At 38.8% G+C, this 25,007-nt stretch overlaps 1 protein-coding gene across 1 annotated transcript in view; it reads right to left on the bottom strand.

Moving 5' to 3' along the window:
- tent4b (terminal nucleotidyltransferase 4B) overlaps window positions 1-23,618 on the bottom strand; it is a 31,043-nt gene extending 7,425 nt beyond the window's left edge. The window contains exons 1-4 of the mRNA XM_004539698.3: window positions 22,710-23,618; window positions 4,476-4,599; window positions 1,446-1,492; window positions 84-204 (exon numbers count right to left, since the gene is read on the bottom strand). Coding sequence (XP_004539755.2) covers window positions 84-204; window positions 1,446-1,492; window positions 4,476-4,599; window positions 22,710-23,242 — 825 coding nt within the window. The 5' untranslated portion in view covers window positions 23,243-23,618. The remainder of the gene's footprint in view (window positions 1-83; window positions 205-1,445; window positions 1,493-4,475; window positions 4,600-22,709) is intronic.
- Between the last annotated feature and the right edge of the window lie 1,389 nt (window positions 23,619-25,007).

Genomic DNA, 25,007 nt, shown 5'->3' with positions numbered 1-25,007 from the left:
TCCATGTTTGCTTTTTCCACAGGTTGTGGCTTTACAGATTTATACCTCTAAACACAGAAGAAAAACTGGAAATGAAGTCTTACTGTGGCTTTGTCCAAAACTTTGATGGAGTTTTCATCTGCGACGTTTTTCTTTCGGAGCGCCTCTTCTAAAGTCCAGAGAGGGAGTGACTCCCACTTCCCAAAAACTACCAGGTCAATGTCACTGTTGAGAGAGGAAAATGAAGAGGAGGGAAAAAAAAGTTATTTTAATCCAACTCTTCTATATGAGTCCCTCAAAAACACCAACACACCGCAGAAGCATTTCTGGTTTATCTTCACAGCAAAACATTTAGTTTCAAGTTTGTCATGTGACAAAAATATTGACCCTCACTAAACTAAAAACAATGCAGCTTTAACATTATGTGCACAACTAAAATAACTTCAGCTGAAATTTATCGTCGCACATAAAGACACTGCACATTGTTCCTCTGTACAAGTGAGTGTGGCGTGATTTTGCTAAAATTTTCTACTCCAGTCAACAGGTATTATATGATAAACCAGCTGGATTTGAAGTTCACTTGTTCCATAATTTGTAATCAAGTACACAAAAGTTTTATATAATCCTCATCTTTCTTATACTGCCCTGTCTTAGCCCCGAAGTTCAAAAGTAATTTTAAGGCTGTGGGTTCTCAAACTGTGGTCCAGTCTCTGCTGAGCATTACAAGCAGGGTGTGGACGTGTGAAGCCCAAATGTGTGACTCAGAAGAATTACTTGTGACATCATTTCAAAATTTGAGCATGAGCTTCCATCACTAACTGCATACACAAAACAAATGCCAAGGAAACGCACAAGTGGTCCACCTTAAACCTATCCTGTGTGTTAGATAACTGCAGATAGATGGCAGATGGCTTTGGTTCCCTCTTGTGGAAAAGCAATGTGCAGCTCCTGACAGAGCCTTTTAAGAGTCAGCCAATGTGTATTAAGTCAGCAGTGCCATGTGTCACACACAAGCACCCAGTACAAACAAGAGGCGTGCAAACAAAAATATACACGCAGACCACAAAACACTCTACTCTGGCAGCTCAATACAAACAGTCATGTCTCTAGAAATGATCCAAAAATGTCAAAGAAATCAGTCAGTGAAAAATAAAGCATTAATGAACAGCTGAGCCCTTTTAAAGCGCTCAGTATGGTGTTAAGAGTTCACTAATGCAGGTGGCATGCCTGCCTGTGTGTTGAGGGGGGTGGGGTGTTGTTGTCTTCTTGTTGTCTGTCAGCAGTGGGGAGCCACTCTGAGTAAATCCTTTACGAGCTCCAGGATCAGTGGTGCTAAAATTACTAAACCACTTGACCCTCAAAGCCTGGCTAGACAGAGCACTTTCTCCATAGGTGAGTTAAGTAACTGTGGTAATAAGCCAGTTCAGTTACAGTTTGGCAAAAATGATGAATGCTGCATAGCTCACCTTGTTGGCAGATAAAGACCAGTGCTGAAACTCCCAAACACTTCCACCTGAAGATAAAGGACAAGCAGTTACACACATGTAGATATTTTTTTGTTTAGGATAAGAAATGCAGATAAAGCATGTCACAAAGGTCTTTTTAATCACAATGTTTCTTTAAACTCCTACACACCTTTATAGCTCTGACAACCCATGACATAGATTACCCTGCTGGCAAACTGAAACAAGCACTATGATAGCTTTCCTTGATTTTCCCACGCTACAACTGACTACAACAAAAACCTGTTCTACAGCGTGCATGAATACATTTTTACAGCTCAACATAGCAGTGATTTAGTGGCAGGCTTACACAAATTGAACAGCTTTTACAATAACAACAGCCTTTTTAGCTACTAATCTTATAACCTGCACTCTGTTAATGAAAATACATCTTCAACCTTCCCTTTTAACCTCTCTCAGAGCACTACACAAATAGAATTAAGCCATAGCCCACATTTAATTCCCTTAAACCTCCTCTACACATTCCACTATAACCCAGAAGTATAAACTCTGGTTTACAGGACTGTCACATGTAGAGCATTAAGCTGAGTGTAGAGCCATGACCGAATGAATGAATGAATAGTAGTTCTTGAAGATTTCTGTGAAGGGTGAGGTAACTATAGGTGGTTAGGAAGGTGAAAAGAGTTGTTTGATCCCAGTTTGGCATCTCCAGTAACACTTTCACTTGTGGCCTAAGTGTGGTGAATAACTGCCAAGTTATTGCATACATACCATTAACATTTCTTGGTGCTTTTTGAATGAGACAATCCTACATGTTTACCTGGCAAGATTTCAATTTGGTACAGCAACAGCGTGACTGCTGGACTTCTTGGCATCTAAGCTAATTAAACAGGCATCACACTGACCTGATGACAACGCTGCTCCTGCTCACTTCATGGTGGGGGGGAAAAAATAAATAAAGCTGACCACAATTGGGACAGTGTTGTGCTCCTCATTTAGGAGCTGCTATTCCCAGGGCAGACACACTTTGAAGCACACTGCTCTATCAGCAGGATCAAAGTCAGCGGGTACAATAATGCCTGAGGTGGCAGTAATAAAATGACCCAAACAGTACTGTGCAGCAGCGAGATAACAGAAAACAGGATGCTTTATAAAAGCCTGACGCCTGTAGCCATTAGCTACATCACAAACAGCCTGATTAGTATTGTAAACCAACACTGGTATCTGACAGTTACAGGTCCTTCTCAAAAAAAATTAGCATATTGTGATAAAGTTCATTATTTTCTGTAATGTACTGATAAACATTATACTTTCATATATTTCAGATTCATTACACACAACTGAAGTAGTTCAAGCCTGTCATTGTTTTAATATTGATGATTTTGGCATACAGCTAATGAAAACCCAAAATTCCTATCTCAAAAAATTAGCATATCATGAAAAGGTCCTCTAAACGAGTAAGACACAGAAAGAAATTTCTGAACGAATAGGCTGCTCCCAGAGGGCTGTATCAAGTCACCTAAGTGGGAAGTCTGTGGGAAGGAAAAAGTGTGGCAGAAAACGCTGCACAACGAGAAGAGGTGACCGGACCCTGAGGAAGATTGTGGAGAAGGACCGATTCCAGACCTTGGGGGACCTGCGGAAGCAGTAGAGTCTGGAGTAGAAACATCCAGAGCCACCGTGTACAGGTATGTGCAGGAAATGGGCTGGTGCCGCATTCCCCAGGTAAAGCCACTTTTGAACCAGAAACAGCGGCAGAAGCGCCTGACCTGGGCTACAGAGAAGCAGCACTGGACTGTTACTCAGTGGTCCAAAGTACTTTTTTCGGATGAAAGCAACTTTTGCATGTCATTCGGAAATCAAGATGCCATCAAGAGTCTGGATGAAGACTGGGGAGAGGGAAATGCCAAAATGCCTGAAGTCCCGTGTCAAGTACCCACAGTCAGTGATGGTCTGGGGTGCCATGTCAGCTGCTGGTGTTGGTCCACTGTGTTTTATCAAGGGCAGGGTCAATGCAGCTAGCTATCAGGAGATTTTGGAGCACTTCATGCTTCCATCTGCTGAAAAGCTTTATGGAGATGAAGATTTCATTTTTCAGCACGACCTGGCACCTGCTTACAGTGCCAAAACCACTGGTAAATGGTTTACTGACCATGGTATTACTGTGCTCAATTGGCCTGCCAACTCTCCTGACCTGAACCCCATAGAGAATCTGTGGGATACACTCTGGATGAGCTTAAGGCCGCTATCGAAGCATCCTGGGCCTCCATAACACCTCAGCAGTGCCACAGGCTGATTGCCTCCATGCCACGCCGCATTGAAGCAGTCATTTCCGCAAAAGGATTCCCGACCAAGTTTTGAGTGCATAACTGAACATAATTATTTGAAGGTTGACTTTTTTTGTATTAAAAACACTTTTCTTTTATTGGTCGGATGAAATATGCTAAGTTTTTGAGATAGGAAATTTGGGTTTTCATGAGCTGTATGCCAAAATCATCAATATTAAAACGATAAAAGGCTCGAACTACTTCAGTTGTGTGTAATGAATCTGAAATATATGAAAGTCTAATGTTTATCAGTACATTACAGAAAATAATGCACTTTATCACAATACGCTAATTTTTTTGAGAAGGACCTGTATAAGTTACAGAGACCACTGTGTCAAAGGTAGTATGGCCATAGAGCTCGGTCTCTGTCAGCATTTATGACTCCACAAAGTACTTTGCAATAAAAGCTATTTGCAGAAACTGTCCTTTTCAAGCACTTCCTTAAAATTCACTTAAGAAAGCATGTTAAAGGTTTTCACTGTGTTACAAATCATTTATTTGTGCAAAAAATAAAATAAGATACGGTAAAATAGACATTAGATAGCTTTCAGATTAAAGCTAATAATCTGAAGTGGTGCTTTCACTGACAAACCCCACAAGTGGATTTTTTCCCCCAAAAAATAAATCTATTATCTCTCAATATCCAAACCAACATTCTGCCTAAAGAAAACTTTTGCAGTTGTTAGGGTTTAAGAATAAAATATACCTCAGCACTTGGCCACAAGTCATGGATGACTTCCTTGATTCTGTCCACCACCTCCAGTCTCATTTTCTCTTCCTCTGGCCGTGGGGAGATGTAGTTATAGAAGTCTATAATCTCCTCATGTAGCCTGTAGAGAACAAAACAGTGCTGTCAAAAATAGTGGAAGAATACCAGACTGAAATAAAACTTAAAATATAAGGTATCATTATTTAAAAAAAAAAAAAAAATTTAATCTAAAGTTTAGTCATTACTGCATGAAATCTTACTCCATCTGGTTGTTTGTGACAGTACAGCAGTACAATAATATATCATATAGGACATATGCATCCAAATCCATATACCAGTTAAGTAGAGGCAAAGAATGAAAATAAAAATGCAGAAACCACCACAATGTAAATTTGTGTTTTAAAAAAAAAAAAAACACCACACAGCAACAACAGTTAAAAATACATTACTAAAAGTAATTAGTAAAAGTCTAATGCCAAAAACAAAAGGTAAAATTTCGCTCATTGGGTTGAACCATTCTGGGATCCTCTGACAGTAGCATTGCAAATATGTAATGCCAGGAAAAGGATATAACTAGCAGCAGTGTTTCTGCATATAAGCTTTAGTTGCTGAAAATCCAAATGAGAGTATGATCTCCAGGCAAATTATTATAATATTTGAACAGTTTTTGCAAGGACAATTGTTTAGAAGATGCAAGCACTGTATTCATGCACATTTTGCAGTGAGCAGGCCAAAAATTAAAGACAACTCAGCAGGCTGGATCCAAAGACTTGACCTTCCCTTGGCAAATAAATTCATGCTTATCAGTACAATCAAAAAAATAGAAAATAAATAAATAAAATGTTTTGACTGAATTTCATATTATGACAGAGCATACGAGTTGCCTAATGGTGGTGTTCTGAGACACGTAATATCTGGGTGTTATTCCTCCAAATAGCATGCGAGTTTTAGTCTTCCAAAAATAACATAACTAGTGGTGTTTTAAGTTTAAAGCCAACCATTTATATTTGGTAAACTGTCAGGCAGCGTAAAAACAACAGGAACCTCTACAGTGCATATGTCCGTTTAAAAGAAAAAGGGGGAAAGTAGTAAGGGCTAAGCTTTTGTCCTTGGAATGGGTCACTTTGTCCACGTGTGTTGACATTTTCACTGACCAGTCATGTCTACATACACATAAGGAGAGACAAGTTTGTGTGCAGACAATTGACACACGTTAGGCCAAAATTAACCAATTCATATTAGACAGTGATACCAGTAAAGAAAAAGCATATGACAGCTGGTATTGCTGACTGTTGTTTAGATTCCACTCCAAAGAGCTTGTGTGTGTCATCTTACTGGGGCTTTATACATCAAGCTCTCCTCACCTGATAGTTAAGGAAACTGAGCCTCACCTTCATCATTTCTTGTTTTCAGAAACTTAACTGTACCTACAATGCAGAACTCTCTCCCCCTTTAGTCAAATACCATCTTGATGTCCTTAAACTAACCCCTGATTTGCTGGACAAAAACATTGTGTGTACAAATTAACAGTTAATCTAAACACAAAAAGATGGCTACTTAAAATAATAATAACAATAATCATAATTAATTATAAAGTAGGCACTCCTATTTTATTAATTAAGACAATTTTATGAAACACCCCAAACTCTGAAAGGGGCACATCATGCCCTATTCTAGATCAAAGTAGCATAGGGCATTTAACTTGAGCAATGATTAGACTAGGAAATTAAGTACACTTTTAAAATCAGGAATTCTAGTTCCATTAGCAGAGGGTCAAGTAGGATGATTTCTAAAAATATTACTACTGTTCTAACTGTGATAAATGAAAACTTTAATATTTAACTGCTATTCTTGGGTCTCAATGCTGCTCAACTGGCTGTTCGTAAGTGAACGAGTTACTGAAAATGCAAAGAAAAATTGTGGGGAGATGATACTTCTAAGTAGGGCTGGGCCATATTATACCGTTCACGGTAATACCGGTATAATGTTAGGCAACGATAGGAAAATGAAATATCGCGATAGAATATGAGTAAAACGCGCATGCGCAGTGCCTTTGTTTTCATACGCACATGGCCGATTGTTGAGTGAAACAGATGAACCAGAATTGGTTTGTAAAAATGGTGCAACTTCAGTGATGTGGAACTGTTTTGGTGTTTGTCCGTCAGATACACGACAAAGCACATTTTTTTGCAGAACATGCAAGCGGCCGTCGTTATTGTCGTATTTGTCGGACTAAGATGCTCTTAAATCTGGGAGTAATCTGGGTCCTAAACTCCGTATGCTTATGGTCAAACGAACACTGCAGCATCACTGAGAGTTAAAAACCGTCTAAATTCTTTCATCTTTAATAAAACGATCAGCATTGCTGCTTTACCAGGTGTAACTAAGAAGTTTAACTTCCAGGCATCCATGAAAACAAAATTTATTACATTTAACGGAGTTAGAAGTTAGCAAGAAGTTAGCAGGAAGCTAGCGGAAGTTAGCTCGCTAGTTTCGCTAGTTACCTAAGCATGATATAGCATGTTCTGACTGAGAGATTTCTGAAAAAATTCAAACGTACAGCTCTGCTATCACTTCCAACATAAATGAAGACAGGAAACTAAACAGCAGTGACGTTTGTAGGGTTACTGAAGTTGGACTAGTTGGTATATAATGATGTGCTACGTGATCGCTAGCGACACAGCTATGTTAGCAAAACATAAACAGTGAAGCTGGAGGACAAACACTAACACTTTTCCCACTTATAAGTTAACGTGAAGGTTCTTCATGGTTAGAGACAAATGCAATCGCATGGCAGGATGCTGTAAACGGACCAAACTTCAGTCAGGAGAACAACTGAAATAATCCATCCACAATACGAGGGTAGTCATTAATATACTGCAACAACATGGGAATAGAGCAGCTGCCAGAGAATTCAACATTAATGAATCAATGGTACAGAAGTGGAGGAAGCAAGAAGAATGAGTTTAATAAAGTTTGATTTATCTGACTGCTTTGTTTCGCTTAATATGCCTTAATCCCGTGCACCTTATGGTACGAAAAATACGTACTGCACACTGCAGTTTAATGTTGCAAAGCACCTCTTTTTAACTTCAGTGGATATTATACATGGTTATGCTCAGGATGTGTCAGCTTTCAGCAAGGAATTTGCATTTGCACTGTTACATTTTTATAAAGCTTTAATGTACATAAAAACCAGCTTCTTGTTTAAGTGAAAATAAATGGAAGGTTGTCTTTTTGCGCTAGTAATGTTGTGGAGTTGTATTTTGTCTCGCATCAATTATATCGTCAGTTATATCGTTATTGCAAATTTTCAAATATATATATCGTGATAAATATTTTTGGCCATATCGCCCTGCTCTACTTCTAAGTAATACTAACTGAAAACTGATTACCACTATGGGCAGATAAAGACAAGACAAGATCCCCAAAGCAATTTTTTCTCCCCAGAAAAGCATGCTGATATTACATCTGTCACAAAGATGCTTCCATTAGCTGGAAGGACGGTTTCATCTTAAAGAAAGCTTCAGACTGCTGACCTCAAATACAGAAATAAAGTGAACAGAATGGCTTCATTTAGTTTCATTCGCTTCCTTCTTTCACATCAAACATGTTACTGCTGTTTGCATCTTCCTTCTGAAAAGTTTGATAACCTTAAGTGCAGGTTTTTATACAGAACACAAGCTGGTACCACATACAATTCATTTCTTTTGGACATCCAAGAATGCAAATAGTTGTTTGGGTTTTTTTGCCCCACCCTCCAATGACGCTGGAGAAATTTCAGCCTCAATCACACACTAAGTTTCATTTAAGGGTAAACAGAAACTGAAAAGCTCCAATCTGCATTACAGAAGAATTACTTTTAATTTCATGGTTTAGAGAACACACGTCACCATGGCTTCATTCAGGATACCTAAAAATAGGTCAAGTTAAATTAACCTCTGTCAAATGCATTCTCAACAGAACATTGATGTCAAGCAGTTTCACTTACCAACAGCACCACTAGGTTTCATTTTACAGCAAACAGTACTACTGCTTCCTTGTTTTCAAGTGATAAGAGCACACATTTAAAAACAAATAATGAATTCCTCCTCTGGCCTCACCTTCTAGGATCAAATTACATCCCAGTCCTCTGGCCTGCCTGACTTGAAAGCTTCAGGACCCTTGGTACCATTTATCACATAATCCCACTTGCCTATATCACTGTGGTGTTACATAACCTAGAAGAGCAGCTTTCCAGAGAGCTGAGACTTGGAGAGAAGTCTAACACTTTCCTCCAACAAGCTTATTCTAGTGTTTGAAATGTTGCCAGTCATGTTTATTCCCAATTGCTGCCTCTAACATTAGTGCTGCTTCATTTTAAACCAGTTGTGTTTTGTACTCTAATGTAATTTGGTCAATATGTATGAATAAAATATGAATGGAGCAGAGCTGCTTAGGAGCAATGTTGAATTTTCTTCTGACACCACTTTTTGACTCCCCAGTAAGGCTGTTCGATATAACATATATATATCGGATGACGATATAAAAACGTCTATCGTTTCATTTTACGCTATCGTTTGTTTCGTGGTGTCGCAAAATAAACTGTTTACGGCAATATTTTTTCATCGTTTTGATGGTCACTGTAGTGGCTATATTAATTTCTTAAAGTTCTCTCTTTCTCTTATATTTAATATACTACAGACGGACAAGCGCCTGTTTTTATGCGTTGTTGTTAGCAACAACGACGGTAAAACCAACGCGTGTCCGCTTGTTTATTTTACATATAAACCTTTCACAATAAAGCTCAAGATCCTGTTGAGACTTTTCAAAATAAACTGAATCACGTGAAAGAGTATGCAGAGTATTTACGGATGAAAAGCAAAAAAAGACCCGTCAGGTGCTAAAAAATAAACCTTAGACTCAAACGTTAGAACAGGCTTTTCCCTGCAGCAGACTGTGTAATAAATACTCAAAGAAAACGGCGGCCATTAAATTTATGTCTAAAAATGTATCGTTACATGCATCGGTTAAAACACTCGACTCCAGGTACACGACACCCAGCTGGAAACACTTCACGCAAGTCGAGCTGCCCGAGATTCACAGAAAATGTTAAATTTTTGTGATTTATATCGTTATCGGGACGATAGATGTCTTATATCGGGATATGAGATTTTGGTCATATCGCACAGCCCTACTCCCCAGAGTACTGGAATTGACTTTGTGTCGGTCTGAGGAATTAAAGCAGTGCTTTTACTAATCATTTCATTTATAAAAATAGAAAAAAAAACTATGAAAACAGTCTGTGATAGCTGAAAGCACAGTCAAAGGTCTAGTTTTCACCAATCGCACTTAAAAAGCTAAATATTACTATAAAAGTTCAAACAAATCTTAGAAAACATTTAAAAATGTTTTACTTTCTATCAAATGATTGGTTGGTGACTGCAATTCAACGTGTAGGTCCCCAGGTGTCCAGCACCATTAGGCAATGTCATGTATGTATGGGGGGGTATGGCAAGATATGTGCCCTAATCAGTGAAATTCACGATATTGCTCCACAATAATCAAAATATCTTCCCAGTCAGTTAAATCACATTTGAAATGATTTATCACAGCGGAAGAGACAGAGCTCTGAGCTCTTAACCGCATAACAAATGATGTTTTAAATGTTATATACCTATGTGGTATGTGACTTTTGTTGCCATGATGCCAGGTCTCTCTTGGAAATGAGCTTTTTAATCTCAATGAGATTTTTTTTACCTGGATAAATAAAGGAATAATAATAATAATAATAATAATAAAAAATAGAAAATGAGAAGCAATGAGTAACCATTTCCCTCAAAGCCTACAGAGATTAAAACATCAGTGATCAGGCAGTGATTCAGTGCAGGAGCAGGACTGACAGGTCAGAGGTAAGGATGAAAAACTTGGCAGCTTAAGTTTCAAATTGCTGACAGTGAGGGTGAGACTTGACACAGCACAGCTTGAGTTGAGTTCCTGAACTTGGTTGGCTTCATTCCCCACTAAACTTGGCACAAATCACAAGGACTCAGTTTATGCATTAAAATTTATACTCGAAAACAAGACTGTACACTCCAACCAAATGCACTTTTTTTTTTTATGCATACTTGAATGTTTTTGTAAATAAATTCCTGTAAAAGGGGCTATACTTCATGAGGACACACCCTGTCCAGGAGGCATAATAGGGCCTTCTGGTGGTTGGAAAAATAATTCCAAGTCAAACATGGAGAGCAAAAGGTATAACAAGCAAAGCAAATGGTTAAAAGAATTATTATTTTTTTTTTTTTTTTATTTATATTTTTTATATATATATATATATATATATATATATATATATATATATATATATATATATATATATATATATATATATATATATATATATATATATATATATATATATATATATATATATATATATATATATATATATATATTTTTTTTTTTTTTTTTTTTTTTTTTTTTTTTTTAAATACATAAAGAAATAAAAAAGAAAAAGAAAATATGAAGGCCAGACATGGACCAGAGGTAAGACAGAAAAATTAGGGTAGAGATGCAGGATTGGGTGTGGTGCTGAAAAGCGTTCATGTGAATGAGAGCCATCTGTTAAGTTGGTGAGAATGAAGGAAAAAGAGGTTACTGTCACATCACACTGAGCAACATTTACTGGATGTTCCAATAAATGTATTTACTGAAGCAAACCTTTAGAATTTAATATTTAATGGCCACTTTAAGACATTCCTGTGCCGAAAAACACCTGCTCAATGCAGTCTAGTTATGCACCAGATTAATCATGCTACAGTTCTCGCCATTTTTGTTGGTATATTTAGCCAAAACAAGTTCAAACATTATCCTTTTAGTCAAATCAAGGCTTGAAATTTGTGCTGTGCCAACCTTTGCAACAAAGGGTTCCATGCACATCTACAGCAACGTTACATGACACTGCTGTGTCTATGAAATGACATCTTCAACAACAGTAGCTTTGAACTGACGGGGATGCCTGGAGGCAAACCAGTCGCATTACACACAGCGTTGCTAAATGAGGACGAGCACAAACAGAAGTAGACGCGTCAGTGTCACACAGATGGCATATTCATTAATGTTTCATCAATGAACTGATCCGGTGGTAAATGTTGGCCACTGGGACAACACAGCTCCAGTTACACAAAAGCCCACACACTGCTGACTAAGTGTGACAGGCCTGGGTACACCTGAATGATGTACCAGGGTGCTATGGTCTAAATAGGAATAGCTACACCAGAAACCTGATATAGTCCAGGATAGTAGTTGGAGCTTGAAAATCACTCTAATCATCATGTTTAAAAATAAATAAAGTTACAATGGTTGATGCTCATATTAAGGATGTGTGCAACTAATGTTTAAAATGCTGCTGCCCTGGCTAGTCATCAAATACAATCCAGGAGTACTTCTGCTAGTTGCAAACATGTGGACAAACCAGCACAGTTTTGCAGTACTTTGATGTAAAAGAACAGATGCAGCAGTCTCAGTGTAAACTCAACCACATGATTGTTAACCATGCGTTTTCTAGCTTTTAGACTAGGTCTTCGGTCCTCTGTTAGTTGAAACAGTCACCAGGAAAATCTCTATATCAATCACTGTGATAGGTTTAAATAATGAGTTCTGTGTATTTACCACCAAAATTCAGGGTCCTCTAAGCACTCAGTTTCAGACAGTCAACTCGTACCAGGCTGTTAGCATAGAAAGTCTACCCATTTGCTGATCAAACCTTCTATTCGCAATGAGCAATAAGAAAATCAACTTAAAAGAAGAGGAGCTAAAACGCCTCGCTTTAAATAAATAGGGCTCCATTTTTAACTGTCAGCCATGCAAAGCTCACCTACAACAGTGCAATAAACAGAAAATGGTAATAAAATGTTTGTGTGGCTGTTTTTCCTTGTTTTGTTTTTTTAAACTACTAATAGACAAGAGTCAGTTACGATCTTTCCTTTGGAAAATACTGTTTTACAAGTTCACTGCATCACACTGGAACACAGGAAGTTTCCATAGGACTGGAAGAGAGAAGAAAAAAAGGGAAAAAAACAACTACATTCCTCACTACACATGGGAAGACAGTATGACCAGCTGCCCACACGTGCTGTTCAGAGTGGGCCCGTTTTACATGGTATTCACAGGACACGCATAAGGCTTCTTTCTCACTACAAGCTTACACACTTTGGCTGACAGCCAGCCAGTAAGCAGAGAAAGAAAAAGGAGAGGGTGACATGGATGTCAAAGCCAGCAGAAACTAGATGAACCACAGCTCCACTAACAGAGTTTTAGTCACAGAGGCACTGTCTATGGGTGTCCTAGGGTCATATAAATATCTAAAAAAAATAGATGCAGTAAATGGTAATAAAACAATATGGTGAGTCAACTCATTAGTGAACTATTAACCACACATTTAATTAGCTTGTAAGAGATGTACTCTATAACTGGAGCCCTCAGCTAAGGTGAAAACTATGGTCAGGTTTGACATGAGGGTTGTTTATTTTTGTTTTACTCTTTCATTTCTGTGTCGTGGCCGTGGGCATGCACAAACATATCCAAAATATTAAACACAAATTCAGTTAACTTCAAATGCAATGAACTTGGTACCTTAACGTCTACTTAAATGCCTCTGGACTACTTGCATTAGCTATAAATCTTTGTTACTATGACTTGCTATTTCAGATGTTTTGTCTCCCATGTTTGGAAATGCCATTTAAGTTAACAAAAATGGACACATGTAGTATAGCAAGCTTAATTTTAAGATCGTCAAAACAAAATAATCTGCATTTAAAGACTCCTTTTTGCATTTTTTTAAAGCAGGTTTCATCTTTTTACTTTACAGCAGTGAATTTTTGCCCCAACCTAAAAGCTCAAATCACCATTTTGTTCAGGTAGAGTAATGATGGGAAGAGGGCTTTCAGTAAAGTTTACCAATTGACAGGAAGTAAAGCAACATTTCCACAGTTGAATCTGTGGAAGAATCATGAACAGTTACTTTGGTCTTGAGAGCCCTCAGAATCTCTCACCCAGTTTACTGTCTGTAGCATGCTACAGTTTGCGATTAGCTATGGCTCTCTATTACTTTCTAGTTACTACTGTGTAGGTCTCCCAAGGCATGCAAGTTTACTGCCAACTGGGGCCGTCTGCACAAGCAAACTTTTCACAGTTGGGGCAGATGAGCACTTGGCCTTTTGAGAACAGCTATATAATCAAAACACCTATTAGTCTGGGCATAAAACGTCCTACCAGATCACAATGTGTCCTCCACCCTCCTCACTGATTCAATTGCTTCTTTTTTTCCCCCCCTTTTGTTTTTTTAGTTTTGTTTTAATTTAACAGTCAAGGGCAAAGCCATTTTAGTCAACACAATCACCACAGTACAACACTACTGACCAAAACAATTATGATTATGAATTTACTAGAGTCACGCAGCCTTGTAATCTAATAAAACTACCTATCACTTTGAATTCTAACATCATGTCCCTGCTGTAAATGACTAACCTTGAGACATTATCTACACAATAAAAAGCACAACATGTGTTCTGCAGGACAGAAAAAGGCCACAGTTCTACCATCTACACTTACTTCCTGTGACCATATCAAGAATCTAAATAGCTGTTCTACATGACTAGAAAATTAGGTGGAAACACTCCCTTCAAGCTCCTAATCTGATTGGATGGACAGAAAGGGCTCAGGTTTCACTCTCAAGTGGGTTGGCTTTGTTTAATGGAAGTAAGGCCGTGTGGAGCATGTAAACACTGATCCATTGCCATCAAGAGGCAGGCTGCTTGCTTGGACCATTTAAGTTCCAGAAAACCTGGAGGAGCGTCAAACACAAATAAGCACATGCCTCTGCCTCTCTAGCCAACCCACATGCCCAAATATAGTGTACAGATTGTCCCATGGAAAAATGCACTACCATATTGCTCTGTTTTGCCATTTTCAAATACCAAAAATGCAACAGTGATTCTCTGGTTTACATACGCCTGCTGCCCAAAACATTGACAAGACAGATTTGGGAAAAAGAATCTAAAGCATGTCACTGCACAGGGGGGCAAAAATGGCAAAAATTTGGCTGGTCACAGACTAAAACCAGACAGGAATCCCAGTAAAAGCTTGAGTGGAATTTTTTATTTTAAAAGTGTTTTGTTTTTTGTTTTTTTTAAAACTTCTTTACCTTCTTCTTAAAAAAAATCAAAAGGTGAAGAACTGAAATGCTCATTTTCCACTTTTGCCTTATGCCACTCTGTAAAGGAAAATTTGTGTGCCTATTCCTACACTACATTCTGGGTACACAACCAACAGCCCATAACGAAATAACTAAGACACTAGATCTTAGTAGAATCCTGACTGGAGAAGAGGGCTTGAAGGAGAAAAGGATGAACCAAAATGACACCAACAGTAGCCACAGTGGGCAGTAGGGCTGCCACGATTTGTCGACTAGTCACGATTACGTCGACTATCAAAATCGTCGACGACTGATTTAATAGTCGACGTGTCGTTTGAAGCTTTGTAAGATCGCAAAAGACGCAGGAATAATAGCAGGATTTAAGAGTGTAATAACGGACTGAAACAGAAGATGGCAGCACTGCATGTACAAGGATGCCAGCTGCCGTTAAACCCCGAAGAAGAAGCAGCAGCGTCCCAGAATTCATAGCGCGGCCCAGCTTAGTTTCCAACAATGGCGGCAGCTAGTTAGTTTTAATATTACTCTTATTATTCTTTCTGGGTCACAAAATAAACGTTTAACATATTTTCAGGCGAGAATGTAGCTGTGTAAACCTCAAATATCGGCTCAGTTTATCAGGACACCACATATTTTCAAAAGCGCTCCGACGTTTTCGGAGACGTCTGTTACCCACTAGCTCGATAGCTAGCCGGGGGCTAGGTCACTAGCGCCGTGAGAACACCGGACTCCCGGCAAATTGTTTTCAAACCCACCGCCGTCTTTCGCGACTCAGGTTAAATATATATGAGTCACTTAGATAAATTAAAAATGTTGTTGTTTTTTTTTTTTTTTTTTAGTATTTTATTTGTTCCTGAGTAAATCGGTTTGGCTGAGATTAAAGTTATAGTTTTTACACAGCTGAATAAACGTCAAGCAGACAGCTGATTATCAGAAGTGTGAGATGCTGGAGAATATACTCCGGTGTCCTGATATATTTTAGATAGCAAGGAGTTTATTAAACTTTACCGAAACAATCTGCAAATTTCATTAAAATTGAATAAACTATCATCTTGTCTTTATTTTTAGTTAGCACCTTAAAAGCTTAAAGCTGTAAGCTAATGATAGTTATATAAGAGCAGATGCTGCTGGTGCAATAAGCTGTAGTTTTACGTCCAGTGGATGATGATCTGATTAGTCGACTAATCGCATAAATAATCGGTGACTAGTCGACTATCAAAATAATCGTTTGTGGCAGCCCTAGTGGGCAGTTTATGTTGTTTGTTGTTTTGTTTATTAAAAAACAAAACAACAACAAAATGCTCAGGTACAATATAGACTATGGGTCCGTTCTTCGTACCTCACTTACTACATCCAAGATCAAATGACACATCCAAGATCAAATCATCGCGCTAACTTTGAGCTCGCTATTCCGGTTCTCCGAACACACCTGTTGTTGACGATTAGTATAGCTGGATGAAGTAATGTGAGATCACTGGGTGGCTTAACAGGGGCTACGCATCGATAGTAGAAACATTGATCGGCAACCCTTTGATTGGTCGGCGAAAATGTCGAAGGAGTGCGCTCGGTATTTTTCGGCAGCAGAGCAAGAACTCTTGATTGAGGGATTTCAGGGATTTCAGGAGTTTCAGAGTTTAATTAAAACGCAAGGGAACACTGCAAAGGCTGCAAAAGCAAGGAGAGAGGGCTGGCAGAAAGTTGCTGACAAATTAAACTCGCAAGTAATTTAATAATAATAATAATAATAATAATAATAATAATAATAATAATAATAATAATAATAGATTGGATTTATATAGCGCTTTTCAAGGCACCCAAAGCGCTTTACAATACCACTATTCATTCACTCTCACATTCACACACTGGTGGAGGCAGCTACGGTTGTAGCCACAGCTGCCCTGGGGCAGACTGACAGAAGCGAGGCTGCCATATCGCGCCATCGGCCCCTCTGGCCAACACCAGTAGGCAGTAGGGTAAATTTATTATATTACACTATATTATATTATATTACATTATATCCTCTTTCACATTAGAGCCACAACAGGACCCACTAGAACATGGGAACAAGTAAAAGTGAAATATAAGAATATTCTACAGAACGGTAATATTTATCACTTATATTGCTTTTAGTCTCTTGAAAAGAGACCCTGAAATAATCTGTTTGTTTATAACAGCAACCAAGAAAAGGGCAGAGCACAAAAAGACAGGTGGTGGTCCTGCACCTCCTCGTCAACAAGTTGGTTAAGTAAATAATACCCTCACGGGAAAATCGATATCTCTCTATGAGCACACTGTCGCGCTGAGCTAAAGGATCCTGTCTATCCCGCAATATACGCTGAATTCTGAGAACTCTCCTTATCAATCTTGCACCTTCCGCAATGGGCTGCTCGCGTATACGGACAGGACATGGCTGCGACAGACTTCCCAAATCCAAATCCAGCTAACTTACTTAGCGAGGTACGAAGAGCGGACCCTATGTCTGCAAATTTCTGTGTTGAACCCACACTACCCTGTTCTCTTAAGAGCGCAGATGAAAGGCTTTAGAACAGTTTTTCACACGTGTAACCAACACTTGCTCAATATTATTATTATATGGCTCACTTAGATAGCTCTTACTAATCACAGATGAATCACAGAGAAGAAACTTGGAAGATTTAACATGAGTAATGCAAGATTTCTCTGGTCATGTTGGCATGATTGTCATAGCAACAGCAACTTGTAAAGGTACAACAATAAATCTTGGACTGAGACAAGCTAGCTTGCATGCTAATACATTTGTTAATAGACAGGGTGATGACTCTCCACAAGGATTCATTTTGTCTACAGTTCATCAAACTAGAAGTGCAACCACTTTATTTTCAGTATATTTTAATAACCTGATTTGACTGACCAAAGCCACACCAAATGATTTGAATAAAGCTCATCTGATTGGCTAACACCTGTAACAGCACTTGACAAGATGAATTCTACTGGACTTTTCACTGCAAGCTCAGCAAGCAAAGCAACAAATCCATAATTCAATTCAGCAAAACTTAACATCATCCCACTAAAAGTGAAGGTGAAGATGGGGTTAACCAATGAGCATGGCTTTGGTCTGATCTTTAGAATCACCCAATTTTTATGAGAGTAGACTTAAAGTCTTACTGTGAACGAAAACTGGTGACTGAGCCTATAAATTCAAATTGTTGAAAACCTCATCAACTTCAATTGATGTTTTGCACACTCATGTCCACAGATCACATGGTATTAACTTCCACACCATTTTGTCATGGTGACAATGTAGGATCACGTGAATAAGCCATTCGGTTGCATGTGGTTGCTAGAGGTTTACTGCAGTTGCTGGGAAAATTATTACTAAAATCCCCACCCATGCACGCCTAAAGACTAGCCAGCCAGCCCCCTGGCAACCACTTGTTGCGAGGGAAAAGTGTATTTCCCAACCAGTTGGTTAAATAGCAGCCTTGCGATTGCTTTGGTGACATATTGCTACAGTTGTACTTTGAATGGCAATGACGGATTGTCTAAGAAACACTGTCCAGCTACTCTCCAAGATGTAGTGAAACTGTGACGCAAACTGAACATGAAGAGGGTTCACCTTCAAAGTAAAAGCTGTGCCTTAGTAGTGTAGCCAACATTTTGCAAAATACAGAGCTTTTGCTTTGAAGGCAAGTAGGGCTGAACGATATATCGCATTTGCGATAATATCGCGACATGATCAAGTGCAATTTTCTAACCGCAAAGGCTGCGATTATACTCTGGACATGTCCAAATTCATGGGCTGCATCCTCCTGAGGCCGCATTTGTAGACCGATTACGTCACAGCGACGCGCCGAAGGCTGTCCAAATTACTACCATATCCCAGAATTCATAGCGCGGCCCAGCCAAACTCCAGTTTCCAGCAATGGCGGCCGCTACTAAGTTTTAAAATTACTCATACTAATCTTTCTGGGTCACAAAATAAACTTTTAACATATTTTCAGGCGAGAAAGTAGTTGTGTAAACATCAAATATCTGCTCGGTTTATCAAGATATCCCATATTTGCAAAAGTGCTTCGACGTTTTCAGAGGCGTCTGCTACCCACCAGCTCGACAGCTAGCCGGGAGCTCGAGGGTTACTGATGCGGCCGAGAACGGCACAACTCCCGGCACATCATTTTCAGATCACCGCGGAGTTTCGCTGCTCGGGTTAAACGTAATATATAAGTCACTTAGACAACCTAAAAATGTTATTGTTGGGCTTTTTTCAGTGTTTTGTTTGTTCGTGAGTAAATCGGTTTGGCTGAGATTAAAGTTATTAGATTAGATAAAATAAAACTTTATTAATCCCCCGGGTGGGTTCCTCCTTGGTTTTCACACAGCTGACTAAACGTCAAACAGAAAACTTATTAAACAGAAGTATGAGACAGTCGAGAATTTACACCAGTGTCTGGTTATATTTTAGATAGCAAGAAGCAGACGGCCGAGTTTATTAAACTCCACCGAGACAGCGGTGACGCTAATCAGAACTAGACCGTCCAATTTCACGCCTTTAAATTTTAAAGGCGTGTTTGTGTGTGTGTTTATACAATTGCTATTATGTTTGCACTTTATGTGTAATGTTACTGACTGCAGAGATCAGTAAGATGTGTGTATTTTTTATTTATTAGTTTTATTTATTTAATATTATTTTTTAATTGAATGACTGTCTAGTAGTTCACAGATGTCGAAAAACTGAGTGTGGTAAAGCCACTGATTTTGTTTATGTATATTTCTGCAATCTGCACATTGCACTGACTTTCATTTTAATGTTTACACCAGGGTTCCTTGTCAGCACTTTATGCTCAGATGTTTGTAAGCTAAAAATAAACTATTGTGTATGTTCAAATATACTGTTGTGATTGAAGAAGTTAAATAAAAATGTCAGTCATCAATTCATGCATCACCTCATGTCATCATAACAGAGGTCTGTCTTCCAGGAAAGAACAGTTTAAAATTAATGTAATATAGTATTGGCCATACTATATGATGTATTGCTTGTCTTTGTTTAATAATACAGAAGACAAAGACCTTAAAAAAATAATCGCATATCGCATCGCAATCGCAATATTGGGGCAAAAAATCGCAATTAGATTATTTTCCATAATCGTTCAGCCCTAAAGGCAAGCATTCTCCTTTTCCAGTTTACCATCGTACCCTCTCAAGTTTTACTACTTCTGGGCTTAGAGTTAGTTAGTACGCTAAGATAAACATGAAACTCTATAGGCAAGTGTGCCAATCTCCAGGCAAAAAAAATGAATCTACAAAAAAAAAAAAAAAAAAAAAAAAGGAAGAAATTGGTGAAACCAATTTCACCTAGCGACACACAGGAACTTGCCAACCAGTTGGAACATTTTTCCCCCTACCAACCAGTGGTTGTATCACATCCAATATGCCAGCCAAATCAAGAAATGTGCACATGACATAAATAAAATAGGACAAGCAGTCTTTGAAATCCCAGGTAACTACATCTCACAGTCAAAAACAGTAGAAAAGTATAGTCTTTTTAAGCAAGAACCAATCAGCCACAAGATACTCTTCTCATGAACAACATGACCATTAATGCTAGCACCCATGACAGCAGTGCTTTTTAAAGCCACTGATTTAAAAGTATATTCCATCTGTCTGACTCAAGGTGTTGCATTAGTGTGCTCCCAGGCTACAACTCCCTAGCAACAAAACATGTATAACAAGGGATATTTTACAGTGAACCATTCACATATACAGTAGCTCTGCACATGTTCATTTTCAAAATACATTTACTGTACTGCCATACATCACATTGGCCCTGTGATTTACTACAGTATGGTTAAACAGAAAGCCTTCCGTGGTGGTTGAAGTCCGATTCTGACTCTGAGGTTCAGGTTTTAGTATTAGCCCAGCTAATCACTAAGGAATGTCCTTAAGCAAACACAGAGCTACAATATTACTATAAATGAGAATCAGCCAAAGACTAAACTCCACACTAGGGTGTTCTGCTTGTCTGCACTTGCCTAACAGAAAGGGGTGGGAAAAGAGACAAACTTCTGCTCTTTAAGAAAAAGAAAATTAAAACAGAGCCCCACCCACCAAAATATTTCCCCACAGTGATCACATCTAAAAGAAACAAATGACAAGAATGAAAAGAAAAAGGCAAAAAGTTAATATAGGCAGTCTTCTCTCATTGAGTCATGTAGTTCAATACTGTAGACTAATGCTAGAAGACTAAATGTAGTAGGTAGGAACAACAATATAAGCCCGGCAATTTAAACATGCATGCTCTCTACGGAATCAAATCTCATTCTCAGTAAATGAAGTGAGAGTCTCTCAAATGAAGTGATAGTATAGTTTAGTAGCTGCCAGAATCTGCTTTGTGGAAATTATGAATCAAATAACTGCTGAAGTTAGCATTAAACTCCAGTATTTTTTCCCTTGCATATGAATAATGTTGGTACCCAAAGAGTCTTTGACCCCTCTCCAAAGGAAAAGCATTAGGACTATAATAAATATTTCAAAGACAACCAGATTTTAAGCAGGGTTTGTTTGTAAGCAGGGAAACAGACTGATTGCCATAACAATGCTATAACCATGTTGACTATCCATGAGTGCTGGTCAAAAATCACCACCAATGCCAAAAATTCTTTTAACTTGCATTTTCTTTTGCTTTCACAGTGCACTCTGTGTTAAAATACACAGTTGTTAGTGGCTAGAAATAACAGGAAAATAATTTAATTCCTTAAAAGGGGCTACAAACACTCCTTAGCTGTCCACAGACTAACAGCACTTATGATCACACTCCGCAGGCTAATAGAAATCCACAGCGACACTAACTAAAAGGCCACTTCACAACCACAATCGTAGTATAGCATCCATACAGCAGATTTGATCTACCATCAGCCCAGGTTAGCCAACCTGTTTCGAGTTGATTTGCATTCCTTCACCTTGTATTTGTCAGTGTCATGATGTTATTCTTTACCTTTGCAATTTGTCCTCTGTCATATCTTTCACCCTCTGAGCATTCTGAGTACACCAGCATTGAATGCCATTAACTGTTTGTCCTCTCTTTCTCCTTGTACTGCAGGTGTGTTTGGCTCAAGAGCAGAAGGCTTTTGATCTGCAGTTACTGACCCCCACCAACTTACTGACTTTTTATTGTACTGTTTGTCATTTCTCCATTTTCCTTCTCTTTGCTTCCCTCTCATAACCAGTTGAAGTGGTCTGTTTCTTCCAAAGGTTCGTTTCTATTAAAGGAGTTTTCGCCTCCCCACTTTCGCCTAAAGTTGTTGGTGAACGCAAACATGAACTTTACCCAGCAACAGTAATGAGTACGTATAAGAACAAGACTGGGTACACTTATCACTTAACCTAAATGATCACTATAATGTTCTAAATACTACAGAGACTCATATGGTGTTGAATATTTATCCAGAACCACGTAGAATCGAAATAATAATTAGACTGTAACAAGGAGCTGGTCATCGATATGCAAACCATAGAGCTTAACACCGACTCTAAGTCTCTGCAACTTTGGAGGGATAAAAAGCCATTCTTCCACAATATACTTCCTTATTTTGGTGTTTCATGATAGTGGCAGAGAGCACTATCAAACTTTTTTTCTTTTAACTCTGGACTGCAAAGGAGATACCATATGATTTTGGCCAAGGAGCCATGTGAACTCACGCCACTCCCACCACAGCACCTTTTCATAACCTTATATAATAGTCTTAAATAAGGTGCCTTTCAACCAAAAGTATTAAATTTTATGCTCAAATGAGCCTTAATGCAATTAGAAAACATTGCACATGGTTGCCCAACACGATAGGTGGAGCTGACAAAGTGGGTGGGGATGGGATCTGACAGCCTCAATTATCTCAGCATGCAGGTGTTCAAGTTAGGCTTTAAATAAACAAATAAATAAAACACTGCAGGTGAACACCTACTTGGGGTTGGCTTACACATTCACACCCTCATTAAGGGGTCCAATACAGTAAAATAATTTATAAAGGTTCTCTCTTTTCCAACTTCGTTAAACTCTTTCTTACCCTATAATTCCCTCTGAGTAGTTCCTTTCTTTCCATGGCGTGCCCGTGTAACCAACATATTCTTTATTGTCACCGTTTAAGATGACACTGAATCCGAAAGTGCTAGCTTTGTTGTCCCTTTTTCTTTTGGGGGGCTGTCCGTCCGTGACTCCGCTAACAGCGACCCCGCTGCCGTGCTGTTGCTGCCCTCCTCCACCGACACCGCCCGTACCAACGACTCGGCTGTGGTTGCTGTTAGTTTCGAGTGGTATGAAGTCCCCCTGTACTGTCAATTCTCCATCCCCCATCGGGGCCGACATCCCCTGAGTCTTGGCTTCTCCGATGCCGCTGCTTTTTGTATCGGGTGCCTCGTTTCCTTCTGCGACGACGGCTCCCGACACCCCGTTAACGTTAGCTTTTGGGCTCGATACAGTAGTGTAGCTGTTATTCACGTACAAGTAGCCAATTCTCTGTGTCATCTCCCAAATCTGCATCCACAGGTTGTTAGCGGGTCCACGTTGTTCTGGTTGGAACCAGGCGATCCTCGGATCCATCAAATGACACTGTAGGCAAACCGCCCCCCCGCCACCACCGAGCAATGCTCAGCTCGTGTGCAGCTAGCCAGGTCGCTGGCTAACGTTAGCTAGCCTGCTGTAGCCTCGTTATAGCTGCTGCCCGTTACTTCTAGAATCTACTTTTTTTTTTAAAGAAAAAAAAAGAAAAACAACAGGCTCCCTTGTAGTAACGATGAAGACAGTTTTCGACCCAAAAACATCCACAGCAAATAAGTCAAGAGCCTGAGTCAAGTATTAAAAACGGTAGCTCAAGCCAAAGTTGTAGCAGAAGACTGGAAAAACGTGCAGGCACCGCTGGTAGAAGTACTTCTCTGACCCTTTCCTCCAGATCGTGGGTCCCTCAATGGCGGCGTGTATATCTGTACTTCGCCTGCGCGGAGCGAGTGAAAAGGGGGCGGGCAGTGTTGTTACGCAACGGACGACTATTTTTTTTGTTACATAATAACGTCTGATTCTCCTTATTTGATTATTATAATGGGAGAAAACGTGGGAAACGCGTGACATATAGTGCATAAATAACACAACTCAATTTAGTTAATTTAAAGATAAAACTAATAATTAAACCAACTTTGAGAACAGAAACTCGGGACATATTTGAAAAAAAATTGAAAAAAAACGAATGTTTAATATAGAATTATTTATCTTATAAAATGTTAAATTGACAGGGGGGAAATTTTCAAGAAAAAACAGCCTTCCTACTCCTTATTATTAACTTACATCTTAGCATACATACGAAACAAAACCTTATTGAGAGCCTTGCTTTTTAAAAAATAAAATTATGCTGAATGTTACAGACACCCTGGATTTTCTTTGATATTGCCTTTTCTTACCATTAATTGCACCTTTTTAAAATAATGCTAAAGAAAATACCTTCTAATTCATTCATCCATTCTGTAGTAAAAACAGACACTTTGAGCAAAGTAGACTTGTACTCATACCAATACACTGTCTAGCATCCCACTTGCTGTATGAAATCAAACACTTTACTAATTTGGGGTTGCTGATGTCAAAATTCATACTCAATTTGCTCTACAGTCATGTTATTTCACAAGTGGCAATTGTAAATACGATATGAAAAGATGGGTTTTTTTCTATTTATATGCTCCACTACATCCAAACATTGACGAAACATCAACGATTTAATGAAAAGGGCATACTTTGTTCATGTTTTGGATGACAGTGGGTGATCAAGACAAGCCATAGGCATCTCATTCAGTTTGCAGGGTGTGTGTCAAGAGCATGGATTAAGGGAAAGAGAAAAGACTTGTGTTTTGGTATTCCAGTCTAATCAAGGGAGCCACAAAAACACTTTGACAACTGCCACTTCAGTTTAATCAATATATTTCTAGATACAGTTCCAAAACAAAATAATTTATTGTTTACCTTAACCAGGCATCAGTAATGAGACCTGTACATCCTCCAGATTAAATACCACCTCACATTTTTACTGGCTCAGGTAATGAGAGGGAAGAGTCTGATGGGGTTTTTCTTTTCTCCAGAGCCACAACATTCTAATGATTTTGAAGATTCTAGTAGCTTATTTGTTGCCTGGTCATTTTGTACATACATGTACAAGATTTTAATCTGCTGAAGGAAGCAGCTGCGTTACTTTGGTCTAGCATCAACTGAGAGGTCAAAAGCCATCTTAAAGTGTATCCTACTGTATAATAGCCATTATGGTCAATTGGTCGTTCTGTGCAATTAAAAGAAGGCTATGCAAATATACAAATTGTGTTGGAGAAGC

The sequence above is a fragment of the Maylandia zebra genome, linkage group LG1 (assembly GCF_041146795.1).
Source record: "Maylandia zebra isolate NMK-2024a linkage group LG1, Mzebra_GT3a, whole genome shotgun sequence".
NCBI lineage: Eukaryota > Metazoa > Chordata > Actinopteri > Cichliformes > Cichlidae > Maylandia > Maylandia zebra.
This window is presented reverse-complemented; position numbering and strand designations above follow the sequence as displayed.